At 43.4% G+C, this 18,978-nt stretch overlaps 1 protein-coding gene across 4 annotated transcripts in view; it reads right to left on the bottom strand.

The window, feature by feature from the left end:
• Positions 1–18,530, bottom strand: part of PHF21B (PHD finger protein 21B) — a 163,418-nt gene extending 144,888 nt beyond the window's left edge. For 2 of the 4 annotated variants that reach the window (XM_075442808.1, XM_075442814.1), the window contains exons 1-2: positions 18,382–18,530; positions 17,834–17,866 (exon numbers count right to left, since the gene is read on the bottom strand). In XM_075442808.1, the coding sequence (XP_075298923.1) occupies positions 17,834–17,866; positions 18,382–18,435 (87 nt within the window). In that variant the 5' untranslated portion in view covers positions 18,436–18,530. Of the gene's footprint in view, positions 1–17,467; positions 17,549–17,833; positions 17,867–18,381 lie in introns of those variants that run through there. The other 2 variants (XM_075442800.1, XM_075442823.1) reach the window with 2 other exon arrangements.
• Positions 18,531–18,978: the final 448 nt, after the last annotated feature.

Raw genomic sequence — 18,978 nt, 5'->3', positions numbered from 1 at the left:
GTTGGCATGTTGACCCCCTGCCAGGCTGCTGACAGAGCTCCCAGTAGCCCCGAAGGTCTGCAGCGCTAAAGGGTTGGGTGAAAGAACACTACTTTTTTCCTAAAAGGAATACTGGAAGACTACTCATTTCTTACCTTATTTTATAACAACCAATATTATTTAACACTAACGAATGGCACAAGTACGCTTTCTTCCAATTATATTTGCTTACTTTTCTACAGTGAGCAAAATGTTAAGAGTAAACTAAGCCAAACAAGTTTCAACTGTGTTTATGAATCGTGTTGATTTTTCTGGGTCTCATGTACTGGGTAATTCTACAAACATTAGAAACCTGAAAGGAAAGGGAATCTTTCCTACTGAAAAAGTGAATTGGTGACATTTTCTTCAAGAAATGTAAGGAGTTCCAAAGTGTCCCTCTAATTTTATGTCCAAGAAAGGTAACAAAATAGACATACACTAACTTCTGTTAACATGGATAAATTGATTGCAGGCTGCAGCCTGAAATACTGCTATGCCATGGAAGAGACTTTCTCCTTGAGGGACACTGTTCCCAGCCATAGTGAGGTACAGGACTTACATCCGAAACAAAAAAATGAAAGCTTTAAACAGAATTCCAGAATTCCATTAGACCTGAAATGGCCCAGAGCTCAGGGATATAAAACATTTCTAGCCCTCAAAATAGCATGGGAAAAGAAAATACGAGTTGGTTCTTCGTTCCCTTTCCTGCCAGCGTGCAGAACACAGAGGAATATAGTTGGTAGCACCCACGCTCACGAGGAGGTCAGCTGTCTTCCTCCCTCCTCTCCATTCCTGGCCTGTAACCTCTTTATAAAGCCAGAAGGGCTGGAGTTGAGTGGTGCTGTGTTCAGTGTCAGAGGAACCCATCAACAAATAATACGTATTGGGTAAGTCCACAGTGAGTACCACTTCCAAATCAACAGCTCACCCCGAAGCAGATCACCCAGCGATCTGCTCAAAGCAGATCTCGTCCTTTGGTTCACGTTACAAAGTCATCTTGGAGTAGACCAAATGGATTCCTTTTGTATTAAACTCCACAGCAGAGTACACTTCTGGAGCAGCCTTAACGTGTTTCATGCAGTAACAGACGCAGCCCCGGGGAGGGCTGGCCTGAACCCTCAGGATGTGTATGGTGTCCTCAGCACCACCCGCTCTGCTCTCCAGGTCTCCTTCCATTGCACTGCACTACTTGCTGATGTGGGCATAGCCACCATCTTCCTACAGACACCAAGAGCCTAAAGAAATGGGTACCTTCTTGCAATGAAGTATTTCTTCTGTTTCAACCTAAAAAAACCCTTTAGGGTAAAGGAGCCACAGCCCTGCAGTAAAGACAGGACGCCAGCTGGTAGCAAATCCAACTACCAGTGACCAGCAGAAGTTCAGTTTTCACTGCACAATTCCTTCCGTCGCTCAGAGTGTTATAAACATCCACATCAGAAACAGCCCATCTTCGTCACGGCCAGCGGGAACCCCTCTCAGACAACGCTGATGTATTTTCTCACTTGCTCAGCGAAAGCCGAGGTAGGTTTACCCACCTCAACAAAAAGAAAGAGGGGGTCCCTCATGCATTTTGTCAGATCAGCTTTACATTACCTCTTGGTACACAGGTAAGGTAAGAAAACCAACTTGCTCATTCTGGGAGTTAAGAAGAAGTTCAAATGAAATTATTTAGCTTTAAATTACCACACTAAGCAGAGACATCGTAACTCTAACTAGAGGGTTAATCAAACATTTTAACATGGACATCTGAATACAGAAAGGCTAGTAATGACACTCCAGTAGAGCAAATCAATCACACCTCCAGCTGTAGCTGGTAATTCAAAAAAGATGGAGTATATTAGCCTTAACAAATAAAAATGCACAGCATTGACAGTTCCAACCACTACTAGTCTGAGTCACCTTAAAACTCAACTCCCCACACATTTCCTGGGTACACATTCAGCAAAAGTTCGTCCCATGCAAGAACGGATCAACTTCATGAAAATAAACAAAGTTGAAAAGCGTGCACAGGAGCATGAATTCTCACCTTAACTCCCCATCCAGCGTCCAACTTGCAGATTGGAATTTCTGCCTATCATCGTTAGCTAATTAGTCTTAAAATGTTAGCTTCTATTTCTTCTGGAAAAGGAGGAAATGTGGGAAACAGAATCTGCTCAGACCTACGCCAGGGAATACATAGTCACAACCTGGCTGCTAGCCGTTCCTCCACAGAAGCTCCTCAGCCTCCCCTTTGCTGGGAACCAGGAAAGACAATCATCTTCCCTTCTCAGACTTCGACTTAGCCCTCTTGATTCCCCATCCCAATACCAGGGCCTCCCTGTTGTGTTCACAAAGAAGCCATAAGCTTAAACTTTACTCTCTTTGTCCTAGATACCATCTCTTACTCCTGTTTCTCACGTTCTTTGGGTGTTTTGATGTCCGTACAGTCTGGAAACCTCTTCTGCCAGGTGAAAGAGATTTTTTTTCTCCTCAAACCATGAAGGGTGCTTATGCCAAAGCCCTTGAGTTTGGCAGAATCAGGCCCTTGAAACATAAATCTCTGTGACTACTTCTCCTTCTAAGACATTTCCACTAAAAAAAGTATTTTTGATGCCCTTAGTCTAGACAGCAGACATTTCTCTCTGGATAACGTTGGATAGACTTGTAAAGCGATCAACTAGTTTTTCTTTAAGACTGATTCCTTGTACATTCCACACACCAAACCAGACTCCCACGGAAGTCCAGTACTCCATCAATGACAATTCCAAGCCTTTCTAAGTTCAGAACAGTGTAATGACTTTGGAGGAATTGTTCCTACCTAATGGATCCTTAACCCAGGAAGGTAAAATTCCTTCAGTGGATCACAATCCAACAGACTCTGAGTGCCAAGAATCCGCATTTTAACAAACCTCAGGTCATGTATGTGTCCAGTCTGGGGAGGACTACGCATTTTAAAGCTTTATGTATTTACATGATAGGTCACATCAGCCCAGCTGATGAATACAGAAGTATCTGATGATCAAAAGATCTTTTTCAAGCAATAGTGAATTGTTAAGTAAATACATAGTAACTTTCAGATAGTTATTATTCAGACTTTGTTCTGGAAGAACATTTTTAAAGCTATTTTCAGAAGATATAACAGCAAGTGACACCAAAATCGAAAGGTTTAGCCACAGTCTTTAGAGAAAGACCATCGGCAAACTAACATTGGCTTCAGTTGAAACCACCTTAATGAAAGAGTAAGAATCTTAGCGATCAGGTCAAACATTGTATTAGTGGTTGGCCAATTTAGGACCTTTTTTTTAAAACACGTAGTTTGGGGATGGTGGGGGAAGTTATGTGCAGATGCTTGGGAAGTACCAACAGTGTCAACTGAACCAAACAAAACTACAAAATCTTGATCCGAGGCACGCCATACCTTTTCCTTCTTTTTATTTACTTTTTCCCAAATGGTGATGCAAAATTGAAGACTATCAGAAACTGTAATTATAGACAAAGCTTTTGCTCACCACTGTGCCCAGCTAGCACTTGTAGAACTAAAAGGTGTCCCACAGCAGAAAGATCTTCAGGAAATACATTAGCGGATTTCAGTCCAGCTTTCAGGACGTTGGATCGCCTTATGAAATCCATCATTAACATTTGACAGCCCTCAGTTTAATAGGTGGCAATTTCAAAGAGCAACCGGGGACTGAACTGCGAAAAACCCCAACAACTCAACATTAAAAAAATAACTATATCTATTATTTTCTTTATTTTTCATATTTATAGGATAACAAACCCATAACAGTGGATGGAATGGACCACCACAGCCAGTCTAAGCCAGGAGAATTCCAGCTTGCTTGCTCTATATTTGTAACATATTTGGCAAAAAGACACTCAAAGATGAGTTTTGGGGAAAGTTTATTCTGCCACTGCGTATGGCTAAATTTCAGCTACTGTTGCCTTCAATTTACTACTCACTTCTTGCATTATCTTATGGTCTGGGAGTCCTAGAAGAGAAACTCATTAAGCCAAACCCTGAACGCACACCAGACAAAGACAGACCCAGATCCAAAGAGGTTACAGTTCAGCACCTTTAGGAGAAAGACTTTAATTAAGAAAATACAAGAGGAAAAAAAAAGAAAATAACTGCCTATAGCCAAAATTTTTCCACCAAGAGGCCTGAAATCCAGAGCTTAAATCCAGATTTAGTCTCGTAAATAAAAACTGTATATCTAAATACTAATTGTTGTGTTTTGCAGCTCATGTTTCAATCTCATGCTTTGTACTGCTACAGGGAAAAGGGTAAAGGTAATGCTTCTCATAAATGAATAAGAAATTGCATTAATCCAAGCAAATCTGAAATCAGAAGCTACGTATCTAATGAAAAAAACAGTTGCAGACTCTTTGTCACTGCTGCTTGAGAAATCATAGAAGCTTTATCACTCTGGGGTCCGGGCTGCTTTCATTGCTCACTGTAGCCTGGGTGTCTGATGGAGACACACCAAAGAGTCTGTATGGGTCAGGACAAAATAAAGGGCTTGTTCTTTACTTAGTACTTTATCAAGAGCTCTGACAGAAAGAGGAATTTCATGTTTGTAAAGGTTGATAAAACTGTGATTATTACTTGCACTGTGGTGGGCACAGCAAATTAAAACCACCATCTGATTTGGGGGTTTAATATAAGACTGCTTTTTTCAGTTTTTGACTTCTGTGAATGGCAGAAGCAATGGCTAGCTCAAAAAGTATTATCTCTAGTTCATAAAAACACTTTTGTCTTCTCAGTCCACAAAACTTACATTGTGGATTTCTATTTAGCATGAAGCAAACTTGACTTAAAACTTTTTTTGACTTGAGCTTAGGAGTAAAACCTGAAACGCTGAAAGCCTTGCAGAACATGTAAAAGTGTTATGAAATAAATAAAATGGAAGAACAAATCCTATCTTTTTCACTATTTGCTAGTTAGGTTCAAGACAGTAAAATCTTGTTTTTTCTTTGCAACTTTTAACGGGGGTTTTAGTGAAGCACTTATTCTGAAACAAAAAAATTACATATAACTAATCTTTTAAGCAGACTACATCACTTTTACTAAAGTCAGGCTTAAGGTACATAAATTTCTTAGTCCCGGAAAAAAAAGTATTTTAATCATTGTAAGTAATTAAATGAGAAGAGACGGACAGAGCTTGCAAAAGGCTGGTCTGTTTGCGCAAAGCTGAAGCATTTTATCACCACGTCACAGCTGGAGTTTGAAGTGTTGGGCTAGGCATTCACCACGACAGTTCTGGAGCTGGTGACCAAGTCTGGTTAGTCTTCGCGTGTGTAATTGTGTAAAATCCCTGTCACACTATATAAGCAGAAAGAGTGAGCCAGCTGAGGAGCGTGTGGGGACACCCACCACGACTGGCAGTTCCAGAGACTCTCCCTCTTTTCAGCATTTTTGGATTTGCTTGCACATTGTTTGTTGCTATTACATTTAAGTATCTGATTTCATGTTTTAATATGGGGGAGTATTTTTATGTTTATATTTAAGGAGTGTTGCAGTTCAGCCTCAGCTGGCAACAAAGAACCACGCAGTGGCTCCCTCACTCCTTCCCCTTCCTGGCGGGACAGAGAGGAGAATCGGAAGGAAAAGGCAAAACTCGTGGGTTGGGATGAGAACAGGGTAACACAATTGCAAAAGGAGAAGAAAGCAATAACAGTAACACTGATAAAAAGAACATACAGCATGCAACGTTCTCACCACCTGATGCTCTGCTGGCTCCTGAGTAGCAAATGCCCTTCCTTCAGCCAGTTCCCTGCTTAAATACTGAGCATGAGGTCACATGGTATAGAATACCCCGTGTGATTGGCTGTTCGGGCCAGCCCAACCAGCTTCTCCTGAGCATTAACCCCATCCCAGCCAAACCCAGGACAAGGGGATAAGTATAATGTGTTTTAAAAGATCAGTGTTGTTTCTCCTCTAGTTATGGCCAGACTCTTTCCAGTGGTGCCCAGCGACAGGACAAGGGGCAATGGGCAATGGGCACAAACTGAAGCCGAGGAAGCTCCAGCTGAAGATGAGGAAGAACTTCTTCCCTCTGAGGGTGACGGAGCCCTGGCCCAGGCTGCCCAGGGAGGCTGTGGAGTCTCCTTCTCTGGAGATATTCCAGCCCCGCCTGGACACGGTGCTGTGCAGCCTGCTCTGGGTGACCCTGCTTGGGCTGGGTGACCCACAGAGGTCCCTTCCAACCCCCAACATTCTGTGAAAGGTGCCAAAAATGTGAGTTTATACTGAAGACCTCGTAACCTCTCTGACTTAAAAACTCACAAATGCAAACAAAATCAGACTCACAGCCAAGAATACGGACAGATGTGCAAACTCTATTCTTAAAACAGATCTTCAGCCTTTCCTCCACCTTCTTAAGGTACAGATTAAAGCCAAGTGTAAGTCTAGATTTCAACGTGAGTTCCATCAGTTTTACGAATTTACATCTGAGTCTCCACATCACTGCACAGGAGCTGCTGCTGACTTCCCTCTTCAATCATCAGTGCTAGTCCTCTGGCCGTGTATGTTTGCACATCTACGTGGGGAGAAGGGACGAATCCCCAGTGTCAAAAAATCAGCTGAATGCTGCACTCCCACACCGAGTTTGGCATATGAAAATCATAGGCTTTTCACACCCCTCAGTGATATTATTCATGCAGAGTGCACTCCGATTGCTATTGTTCCTGCTCGTGTTTATAAATGAGGCTTTGCTTCACGTGGGGATGGAAGTTCCTTTAAGTTTCCCTTAGTAAAAGTATTACTGCAACGAGGTGCAGTGCTAGCGCTCAGAGGGTTAAAGAAGTTTCCGGAAATGTTTGTGCTTCTGGAAAAAAACCAATATTTTCTTTCTTTATTGAAGGAAAAATGAACAACTGCAGCCAGTTGATTTGTTTTGGCCAATCTGATACACGGGTTCCTAATTGCTTCCTAAATGTTTCAGAAAACAACGACGTTCTTCATTTTGTTCTGTTACCACAACATTTCCAAAGGAAATTTCTAAATATGTGAAGAACTCTTGCTTTTATACCTCACTTAAATATTCCCAGCACTACCATATTAAAAAAAAAAAAAAAATGATCCTGAGACATAGTCTTCAAATGTTGTGCATGGCATAAATACTATTTCTCACGACGGGGGACGTGAATCGTACCGGAAACTGCTGGTCCCTTCCCTTACGGCCAAGGCAGCTGCAGACAAACATATCACCCCTTTGTCTAGCAATATTGTGAATTTCGTGATTTAGCTTGTCCGACAGCTCAGGCTGTCATCATTAATCCTGGTGATCGTGCAAGATTCTGACGCATTCCTCCAGCTTGGAGATTTTTCAATTCAATTTAAGTTAATAAACAGCGGACTGAATTGCGAAGAAAAAATTAAGTTAATCACATGGCAGCTTAATCACTTTTGGCTTCAGAGGACATCCTTCTGTTTTGGGTCTAATATCACAGCGTTTTAAAGGGAGGTGGGACTGTGTCTTTTACTCCTCCAGTTGTGGTACACTTTCTGTTCTTCAAGTTCAAAGGATTTCTTTTATGCTCCTACTTAGGCTGAGATCTTGCAGATCCAAAGGGGACAACAGGCAGTGTGTCGCCCGACATACTGAAAACAGAAAACTGCAGTCAAATCCATCCCTCCATATTTTGGAGGGAAAGGAAACTTCTGTTCTGAACTAAGGACTCCAGAAACGTAGCAGTTTGCCAGTTAATGGAAACGCATTTACATTCAACCAATGGGAAGCAAAGAAACAATTCAACCTCTTTCAAAAACCACCTCCTGTCTGCCGGCAAATATCAATGGACTTCATGAAATGGACGGCTTTTGTGTTTTTTAATATCAACCCCTAACATATTAGCTCTTAACAGAAGTTTAACGAAACCACCCCCAAGAGCAGTATCTGTAAGCTAACAATCTCCATCTCCTGTGGGTTCTCCTATCGCTCTGGACTGCCTTCCTCCGCCCTCTCCTCTCCTCGCCTGCTTTTCTCCTTCTGGACAGATTCTGATTTTTATCAATCACGTGAGTGCGAACTCTGGGTAACTCCAGTGAACTCCAGGGAAATATAATTCTGGATTTACACCTGCCTAGCCAGCAGAAAATGTAAATTGACCTGAACGGTATTTAGTTTGCTCACAAAAGGCATTTTTTCCCTTTAATTTATGAGAAAAAAATAATGAAGTCTAGATTCTATTGCTCATACGCATCTTCATTAGTACTGCATTCCTCAACAGATCCTACTGAAAAAAGCTACTCACAGACTTTTTCACTCAAAACACACAAGCAGAACTTAGCCCGCAGTTGGTAATGGAGAGAACAAAAAGTATTTCCTTCGGCAAAGATAAGCACCATAGGTCAGTGGAAGGAGTGACAGCAGTGCAGTATTCCAACTGATTTTAAAACAACAGTTATTTTTTTACATATTTGCAGTCTAAGTGCCAGGTTTTTTCTAAGAAGAAGGAAAAAAGATTGCAAATGTTGCTGTCGCTGTTCTATTCCAATTAGTTTCAGAGGAGCAAACGACGATCAACTAAAACAATCCCACGTAACAACGGAGAGTAAATAACCTTCAAATTGGGAAGCCCGTTTGTTTGTGCAACGAGGACTGGCGCCGAGTGGAAGACACACACGGAAAAAAGTGCACTGAAAGAAGCTTGGGTTGCTTTTCATTGAAATCCATGCCTACTCAAAACAGTCATATCTGAATTTCTAAGAGCAGGCGAAATCACTACGTATTTACCATGCTAAATGCCTTTTTCATCAACTAACAAAACGGAACAGATACAAATGAACCCATCCGGGATTTCGAGTGAGCTATCCGTGTTAGAAAAACTACTCTGCACATTCCAGTTGAGTCACCACAGAGAAGTAGGGAAAAAAAAGGGAAAAAAAGAAGGGGGGGGGGGGGGCGGGGGGAATAAATTACTGTGTGCAACTCCATCTGCAAACTGCTTCTCCCACACTGGTATGTAATAAAATGTGTTGCTAAGATACAAGCTGCTAAAGAAGTTCATTAAAGGACACTTTAAACAAAGCTGCCAGACTCTTTTCCCTTTAAAGACTGCTTATTTGGTTCTGTCCCTTGTGTTTATAATTAGATCCTCTATATGAGACATTGTGCTCCATTCAAGCCCACTCAGCAATGAATGTTAATAAAATAACGTAAATAAGGCACTGGCTTAGGCTGTATATATTTATGGGCTACGGAGCTGTTGATAGAAACACATCTGGATTCCACTTGTATTTTTAAATGCAAACTAAAGCTTTTCCAAGTAGCTTCTCCCCGAGCTGGAGAGCAGCAATGTCAGCTTCCGCAGCCAGCACTCTAACCTAACTTTTAGGAAATACCTTCCAGGCAAAGAAAATTGGCTTCCTGACTAAAGTTTGGAGTTTCTGAGACGCCTCTTGTGTAAGCTTTTGTGTGCGAGCCTTTGTCATCTACACTGAAATAAAGGCCGAGATTGTTTATGTCTTTCGCCTGGCAATCTTTTATCTTTTTCCATCTGTATACGAGCTGCTAGCTGTGTGCTAACGATTTGCAGAATTTCCTTGATCTTGATACATTAATGACACAAGTAAGTCTATTTTGTCACAATTTACTGCCAGGAAAGATGTTGTCAAAGAGGTCTTTATCTGACCTTACATAAAATACTTTTAGTCTCCGTAGTAACATTTTCATGGTAGGTGTATTTTGGCTTTTGTTTGGGTTGAGGGGAAAAGAATGGGCAAGACATACTTTGCATTCACTCACTGTGGTGAAATTATAACTTAAGAAATAATTCCAGCATTTATCTGTTTGGCACTTAATAACACACGAGATGCATAAATCACAGATGAGAGCTAGTATCAGTGATTATAGAGGAAATGTTACTTGTCACTTTGTAACCTGCATCTCATATTCAATTCTGTATCACAGTCCCCAGTATGTATATATTTTTAATTACATTTTCAGGCTCATTTACATGCGCATATTGGCTTTCTGCCTGAATGATATCAAAGAGAAAGACCTTATGCGCACACCCAACCACACAAGCACACACACACACGCACATTTATACAGAGAGACACTCCAGTCTGTACATCTCTGAGAATGGAAGCTTCTCTCATCTTTCTCATTCTTAGAAAAGCTTCGGTTCGCCAATAAATCTCTAAGCAATCTTAGCTGATTCAAAATGCTCTAGAAAAACAGAAAATAATAGAAAATGCAAGTTAATCTTCGCTGCATGTCAAAAATATCAATGATTCTCACTTGACTCATGTTAATCAAAATGTAATACACATTTTCACTTTCTGCAACCTTGTAAGATTTGTCATCAACAGCTGAGTTTGTGCAGAAAGGCTTTTGTATCTCCTCTCCCTGGGTAAGGGTAAGCTGCATCACAAAGTACCAACACGATCAAGTTAAACCAACGTGGGAAGGAAAGTGACCTACACACTACATAGATTTAACTTCTGTTTCAAGACCAATTGGATGGTTCTCTTGATCAAACACAAGCAATCGGACAAACTTTCAGGTGAATGCACCCTTCTTGCCACAGCCTCAACGCCCAGGCTCTTCGGACTACATTCCAACTCCGAAAATCAGATTTGCCTCTCAAAAAGTCAAATTAACACCACCCATCATCTCTACAGAGATACTTATTGTTTCGATTTTACTGCAGCTGCATTTAGGGCCAGTTCTCTGCTTTACTTTCTTTCCGTCAACAGGGTCATTTTGTAGTTTAAACTCGGATATGTACTGACTCCTCCACGGGTTAAAAAAAGAAAATACGCCCTCCTATTTTTCCACTGTCTCTGTATATTAACCAGAAGGGTCTGCCTGTACAGGTGCAAAAAAGCCCTGTGGTACACATTAGATGTCAATAGATGCTCGCTATTGGCGGTCGCAGGTTGTAGCTAGAACTAAGCCGCATCAGCAATTTCATATGACACTCTGGAAATTGCTACTACATAACAATAAGTAGCTGATTCAAAAAGGGGGGGGGGGGGGGGAGAAAGCGTGTTTAAGGAAGTACATTTTGGCTCAAGAAGAACATTTCCAAATAAAAAAGTAGCACCACCTTAAGTTAGAAAAAAAGACACACATACATTTACACACATGTACATAAAGGAAGTGTGTTTAAGGTGACTGAACACCACGGATTGGACAGACCAAATATGAGTCTGTTAGGCTGAAATAACTGTCTACTTTAATGGCAGAAAGACAAATTTGCATTTCAATTAGTCCAATTCTTTTTTTTGTTCTTCTTTGTTCTTATCTTAAACTTGCAGCCCGTTTTTATACTTCCCTCACTTCCAACAAATTGCCCTCTTTGACATCGCGGCCACACAGACACCATTTACCACAGCCTCGTCTTATTGATTTGCAAACTTCTACCCTTTAACTCTATTGATCAGAAATTGTGTTGATGCTTCAGATTTTGGTTTGGGGGGCGGAGGGGAGAGGGAGGTTTCATTTTATAATCGAGTACGAAAATACTGCATATTTTATCTTTGATCACAGAGAGAAAGGCATAGGGGGAAAAGTTAAAAGTAATTCTGTATTAACGTGTCTTTATACGCCTTCATGCTTTCAACTTGAAAATCAAATATGGAATGAGATGAAAAGGGATTTTCTCTACTTGAACATACCAGAAGGGTTTAGAATGATGCAGTATCCCATTGGAAATATGATTTAAAATCACCATTCAAAACTCCTTCTCTAGCATCATGCTACAGAAAGGAGACATTCAGAGACCCATTCTCCTTTTCTTCCACAAGCAGAATGAGTCAGTGGGCCAGATCCTGAAGCAAGGTGAACTGGCGTAAAGATCTGACGTGACACACTGTTCTGGATGAGCTGCACACACGGCACAAACCAGCGGAGAACGTGTTCCACTAAACCAGAGCTCTCGACAAAGGCTCCTGCAGAAGCACCGCTTTTAACTGTCCAAGCATCCACTGAAAAGTCAAAACAAATTCTAACTCCGAGACGTAGAGATCCTACACAGAACTAAAGTTCCTTTGAAAGGGTCTCCCTACCAAAGTATTGTGTGCATCTGAACAAATACCTGTTTGCTGCAAGTACAAATTAGATATTTTACAATGTGTAACAGGTAGCAAGTACTGTTACTGTAAAACCAGAAGTGAAATAAAAAGGTACTGTTGGCACAATTCTATTTTCTGAATAGACAAAGGCATTGTAAGGAAAAAATTGCTAAATCACAGGGATAACCATCATAGCCAGCTCCTCTAATGAGGCATCATGGGATTACTGGAGTTATTATAAGAGTCATCTTATTGAAGAAATTCAAAGTTAATTGAAATCAATTGTACTGTTCTGACAGCAGGTGTTTTAAGTGGCTAAAATATCAAAGTGAACTCTTTAAAAATGGTTAGAATGAACGTAACACTCACTTTTCAACTCTTAGCCCTGCCAAGTGATATACTGTACAGTCAAAGAAAAATGCTGGAACAAAATAGCATTTTACACGCCAGTCAAGCAGCTACCAAACAAAAGGTGGGTCTAACGCCCTCCAGTACACATTTCCATCATGGATGTGCAATTTTCATGAATCTTATAAGGGTAACCTAACAGAAGGCAGAAAGCCACCAGTAGACATATTTCCATTGTGTTTCACCACTATGAAAATGTTCTTTATTACCCTTTTCCCCCAATATGAACAGGGAATCTCCACATGGTACTACTGAGAGCACAAACAGAATGCTAGGGTTGCCATTCTGCAAACTATATTCCCAACTTCCTCCTCCAAGGAGCTGAAAGTAAATTCTGCCCCAGTTTTGTCACTTTTTCTACCGATGGCAAAGCAACCGATAAATTACTGGCTGATTCTAGGGGGCTGGGGGGAACTTCAGCTTTCTGAATTACAGTCCAGAACTAATCTTTACTTTGATCCACTAAGTTCACTTGATTCTGCCAGGTTTGCCAGCAAAGTCAGCGGGACCTCAATGTGTGGATGAACTGCAGAATCAAGCCTCTCTTTAATACCTGTTGTCTTTGTGTTTAAAGACTCAGTGCAGTGATTGAAAAGTTTAATGCTTCAACTGGGAGCTCATCACCCTGCCTGCCTCCACTCCAGCAAGTGCTCAGTAAGGCCCTTCCAGCCAAATTCCGCCGGGATGAGCGTGCACAGACACAGTTCTTGCCACAAGAAACAGAAGTGCTGCATGAACCTCGGGACGGAGTTTGACATTATGTTCAACGAGATTTGAAAATGCCTTTCAGGTTTTACCTCAGTTTTCAGTGCAGCTTATAACCCCCTACTTTACTTCAACAATTTTGAAAGTGCCCAGCCGTAACAAACACTGAGCTTCTCCGAGTATCAATAATTTCCCCTTTAGCATGTAAACAATGCCACCACTTCCAGGCACTGCGCAGCATGAATTTCAACAAACCAAAAAAAGCACTTCCTCCTTTTCCTCAAAACAAAGACACAACGTCAGTAAAACCAGACATCTTGAGCTAAATCGCTTCCAACAACTTGAATAAGAACTGTACTTAAATTTTAAGAAGGCTAACACTTTCCACAAACAGGCTTTGCTGGTGATCACCAGAGGCAAAACACAGTCAGCGATTTAATTTCAGATATGCTACCCAAAACTACAAACCAGCAATAACACAGGCTGGGAGACTCTGCCTGAAACTAATGTTGATTTTCTGCATAGATAGTAAATTATGGTAAAGAAATGAGGCAGTGCACAAATGAATGGCATACACATAATGTCTTTCAGGAAGACATATTTTTATTACCGAGCTCCAGGACAGGCTGTCTGAATTCAGAGTTCATAGCAGTTAAAAATATAGTGGCGCACACACACTCATTGTTAATTTTTAAGACCTGGCTTACCACCTAATACTTGTGTCAGTAACAAGAACTTCCGCCTGGAGGTTAAAGATTTGTTTCTTTCTTTATCTTGATCTATGAATTAATAAGAGACAACTTTCTGAAATTAAAAGACCCTTAATGACTCTTTAAGGACATAACGAAAGCAAGAAACACACGCAGCAGAACACCTCTGGCGTGCTTTTAAGGCCAATGCTGGCTCTTATGATAGCTCTTTTATTTACATATAAATGCTTGTTGCTTGACAATTTAGATAAAAATGTTACCGCTGCTCTGCATGTGCTGTAGATTGAAGGTGTAAAACCACTGGACCAACTAATGGAGTCTTCACACATCATATCTTGTTAAAGAAGAGGTAACCCACTCTCAAACGCTATTACAATTCATCAAAACCACAGTACAAGAAAGATACACCTCTAACAAAAGTCCAACTTTTGTCTTCCGGAGTAGGATGCCAAATTAAGTATCGACTGAAGCTGCGCCATTTCAATAATGAAAATGATGGCTCTACGGTACTTATCTGAAAACACTGGGAAAATATTAAAACTACATTTGATTCCCTGTTTCTGTAAACCACCAACATAAAAGAAACATGGATGGCTGGCCAGGGATCTTTAATTAGGTTGCAACTTAAAACCCAACCGTGTATAAAGGTCTACTTCATACATCTGCCTCACTCACCAAAAGTGGAGTTTGTCATTCAGTTCTTTCTGCCTTTATTTGTAGCTCCCAAGAAAAGGAAATATTGCCAGGATGCCAATGGCTACAACGGAAAACTGATGAACGGGGGTACTGAAAGATAACACTCCCTCCTGCCGTATTTCTAACAGATGTGGATGATGTGATCATCCAGTCATTTTACTATCTCTTTCATCATCCACATGTGCAGTTTAATTGAAATGCAATTTTAGCATCTTTTGTATTCAGTGCATGCACAATCATAGGTATACATTATTGAATTATGAATTAGTCGTGCCTAAACAAATCTTCGGGGGGGGCAAGGAGGGAAGGAATGTAAATACATATGTAAAAATAACCTCCCTGCTTACACTGCCTACTTGAGTTTACATCAGTGTTTTGCCATAGCCACAAAAGGGAGAGCTTGAAACCACTAAGAGGGCTCCAACATTAGCCTGTCTATTGTCTCAGCACCCTTCAGTGCACCTTCTTCATGCCCTCCAGGACTGACAGTTCATTTAAAAGCCATTACCTAAGGAGTGACTACTAATTATAGTGAGTCTGCAAAGTTACACGATGGTTTTGTGACTTGGTCAAAGGCTAAGACCTCCAAACTCATTTCACTTGTGACCTAAGAAAGATTTCGGCTGAGGCCCCCAGGGGTGGCAGCACGAAGCGAGAGGACCCCTCTTCACCAGCTAGCCTCTTGTTTATGAGCTCTCATTGCACAGGGTGTTGAAATCAGTAAAAGAAATGTCGGGTTTCGCCTAAAAATAGCAGGTTTCCTGCTAGGCCAAATTTGCCGTTTACCGAATTTTAGTATTTTATGTTTCGTTACTTCACAGTTCATACATTTGTTTATAAGATTATGAGAGGGGCAAGTCATAAACATACGATGACACGTAACATACTAGTTAGTTTGGATTATACGTAAATATGTTGCGCAAGCAAAAAACCTTTTTCACCGAGCTGAATCAGAACCTTCAAACCGCGTTTTCAAATGCGTCTCCCTGCCTTATCTAAATTCCAGCATGACACATAATAAATAGCTTCTCATTTACTATCGTCATAAAAATTTAAACAGCCTTGAAACAGTTGCCACAATACAGCGGGAAATGATCAAATGTACGTTCTAAATGCCCACTTGGAACAGTGAAACTATTTCCATCTTGAAGAAAGAACGCGTAAAGATGCATTGTTGCACTAAAGGCTGTTACCTTCTTTAAAGGAAAAATAAAAATCTCCTACCCAGTGTAGCAGCATTAGAGTCAACAACTTGCTGTTTCACACTGCAAGAAAAGGACTAACAGCCCTCAGCTATCACGTAGCGTCAGATCTGCTTTGAGAAAGAAAGTATCTGATTTGATTCCACACAGTGATTAAACATCTTTGTGCTCTGCTGAGTAGGGCATTCTGTCCCCTCCCCCCTCCAAAAACGGCATCAAAGCAATCAAAATGGTAATGCTCGGCATGAATGGGGCCCCCTCCCCCACCCTCAAACTCCGCAGACTTTTCTCCATGTTAGCAGAAGCCGGCACCCCCTTCCTCACAAAATGGAAGCTTCCACTACCAAACTGAGAGCGCGGACAGATCCCGATCGCGGCGACCCGGGAGGGAGAGGGCGGGGGAGAGCCGCCCCACCCCCCCCCCCGGGCACAGGTCAGAGCGCTTCCCAACTTCAACCGCAACTCCGGCGGAACGCAGCGAAACAACCCGAAATGGTTCGAGAGGGCGGGGGGGGGGGGAGCGGGGCGGCACCGCACCCCCGCCCCCCCCCGCCCCCCCCCCCCCCGCCCGTGTGGGGGGGGGGGGGGCAGCCCGGCACCCCGCGGGCGCTGTCCCCGGTGCTGAACGGGCAGCGCCGCCGCATTCCGGAGGAACGGCGGGGCCGGGAGCCCGGGGAGGGGAGGGGAGCTCCGCACGGCCGCGCCCCCCCCGGGGACGGGGGGGGGGTAGGGCTGAGGGGCGGAAAGTTGGCCCACGGAGGGGGGGGTCTCCAGCTGGCGGATCCCCCCGCTGGCTTTGTCGCCTGCCCTTCCCGCACGGGCAGTCCCGAGCGCGGGGACGGGGGCCCGGGGGGGCGGTGCGGCGGGGCGGGCGCTGTCCGCGGTGCTGAACGCCCGCTGCCCCCGCCGCGCCGGGCAACTTTCCTCCCGGGGGGGGGGGGGGGTGGGGGGCGGGTCGCGGGCGGAGCAGCGGGCCCGGGGGTCACTCGGCACAAAGAGAGATGAGAAAGTTTGGGGAGGGCAGGGAGGGAGCGGGGAGGGGGGGGGAAGGAGGGAGGTTTCTCGTTTGTTTTGTTCCCCTCCTCCGTTATTTTGATGGTTTCTTCCCCCCCCCCCCAGCAGCTGAAACAGGTTAATCTGTTTTTATCCGTATTTTTGGAAGGGGAGAAAAAGTGAAAGTGCCTAAGTGAACTCGAATCAAAAGCTAACACGTCAGATCAGACCAAGGGAAGAGAAAGGCAAGTGGGGAGGGAGGGGGGAAAAAAAAAAAGAAGAAGAAAAGAAATAAAGTGATCAATAAAAATCAGTTTTGTAATCAAACCCAGAAATGGCTCCGAAGTGGGCTCCAGCCTCCTCCCTCCCAACTCTTGCTCTGCACATTACACGGAAGTGCACAAAGTAGCCCAAGACAGGAGAATTTTCCATATTCCTAAAACATGTCGACCAACTCAAAATGGACGCCTCATTTTTTTTTTTTAACGTTTTAACTACTGCTTATCTTTTTACTACTAGCGCTAAAATCGTTCTTTCCCCCAGCAAGACACCCGAGAACACGACCTCATTTTGAAAACATGCATTTTCTTACTTTACGCTTAGGAAAATGGATGTTATATTCCCTGCTGCCGGTATTTTTCAGCTAACGCAGACACTTTTCGGATGTTTAGAAAGTGCATTGTAAAGACAAGAAGCAAAACCAAACACAACTGAATCGATCTGTTCCTTACTTGTTTCTCATTAAGAGCTGCTATTCTTGATTGCCTTTCATGGATTTGTTTCTTAAGATCCCCGTTCTGCAAAAACGGCAATAAGACGCGTATTAAAGGCAGAGCGCAAACTAACCCGCTGCAACGAATAAACTTGCGATCTAGAAATTGTTCAAAGGCGAAAACCGTTCCACCGCAGCCGCGCGAAAGCATGCACACGCCAAACACCCTCCTCGGCAAGAAAGCTCAGCGCAGACTGCAAAACGAGATCTCTTACTGATAAAGTTTCTCATCCCGCTGTCCCAGCACAACTGCGCTTATTGCAGCAGGGATAAAACACTGGAGGAGAGGAGAAAAAGGAGAAAAAAAAAAAAAATCTGCATTTACCTGTGGATCTTGCTTCATCTGTGCAACTAGTTTCTATAAAGAAAGAAAAAAAAAAAAAAATCAGCCCCCAAAAAGGAGGAATTAGGAAGTGTTTCAAGTTTAATGGATTTTTTAAAATGTATGTATGTGTGCGGCCGGGGGAGGGAGGGGGGTGAGGAACAAAGAGGCAAGTAAACACCGCGAGCCAGTTTCGAGCAAAGCTCATAAATATTCAGGTCTCGTCCTAATCTCTCCAGCGCACACACACACGCGCACGCACACTCTGCCACGCACTCACACTCACGCTCACGCCCCCACTCACAGCAGCACCGACCGCAGCGGCAGCCCCGCACAGACAGACAGACAGAAACTCAGCCAAACTACTTCGGCGAAGTGCTCGCCATTGCGGGGGGAGGAAGGGGGGGCAGAGGGGACCCCCCCCCTCCCCGCATCGACAGACCCCGCAGGGTGAGCATGCAGCGCCGGCTCCCCCCGACCCTCCTCTCCCCTGCCCAGCACCGGGGGCCGCGGGGCGGGTTTTTATTTCCTCGTCGTTTGCTGGTTTTTACCTGATGGCACTGGATTTCCACTTTTAACGCCTCTTGCAAGCTGTGCAGCTCCATCCCCGCAACTTGCCGGGCACTTTCCTGCCACTTTCAGATCCGACTGAAGTTTTTTGTTTGGTTGGTTTGGGTTTTGGTTTGGTGGTGTTTGGCTGGCTTGTTTGCTTTTTTTCTCCCCCCCCCCCCCCCCCCCCCCCTCCTTTTCTTGGCTTTTTTTTTTTTTTGGCTTTTTTTTTTTTTTTTTGGCTTTTTTTTTTTTCCCCCTCCCTCGCTCGCTTTCTTTTGCGACCGACCCGCCAGGCAGCCGCCCCGCCCTCCGCGGGGGGGGAGAGAAAAAAAAATTAACAAAAAAAGGAAAGAAAGGCAGGCCAGGAAAAAAAAACCAAACAAACAAAACCCCAAAAAAGGATGGCAGGAACAATATTAAAAAAAATCAAGCGGCCACAACAACCGAAAGGAACAACTCCTCAGCCCGCAGAGCAAGTTCTTCGCCTCTTGGCCGGGGACGCGGGCTCACCGCTCACTTTCCGCCAAAGTGGGGGGGCCCCTCCTCCCGGCCCCCGCCGCCCCCGCTCCGCCCCGCCGCCCCCCCCCCGCCTACCC

This window comes from Opisthocomus hoazin, chromosome 1 (genome assembly GCF_030867145.1).
Source record: "Opisthocomus hoazin isolate bOpiHoa1 chromosome 1, bOpiHoa1.hap1, whole genome shotgun sequence".
Lineage (NCBI taxonomy): Eukaryota > Metazoa > Chordata > Aves > Opisthocomiformes > Opisthocomidae > Opisthocomus > Opisthocomus hoazin.
This window is presented reverse-complemented; position numbering and strand designations above follow the sequence as displayed.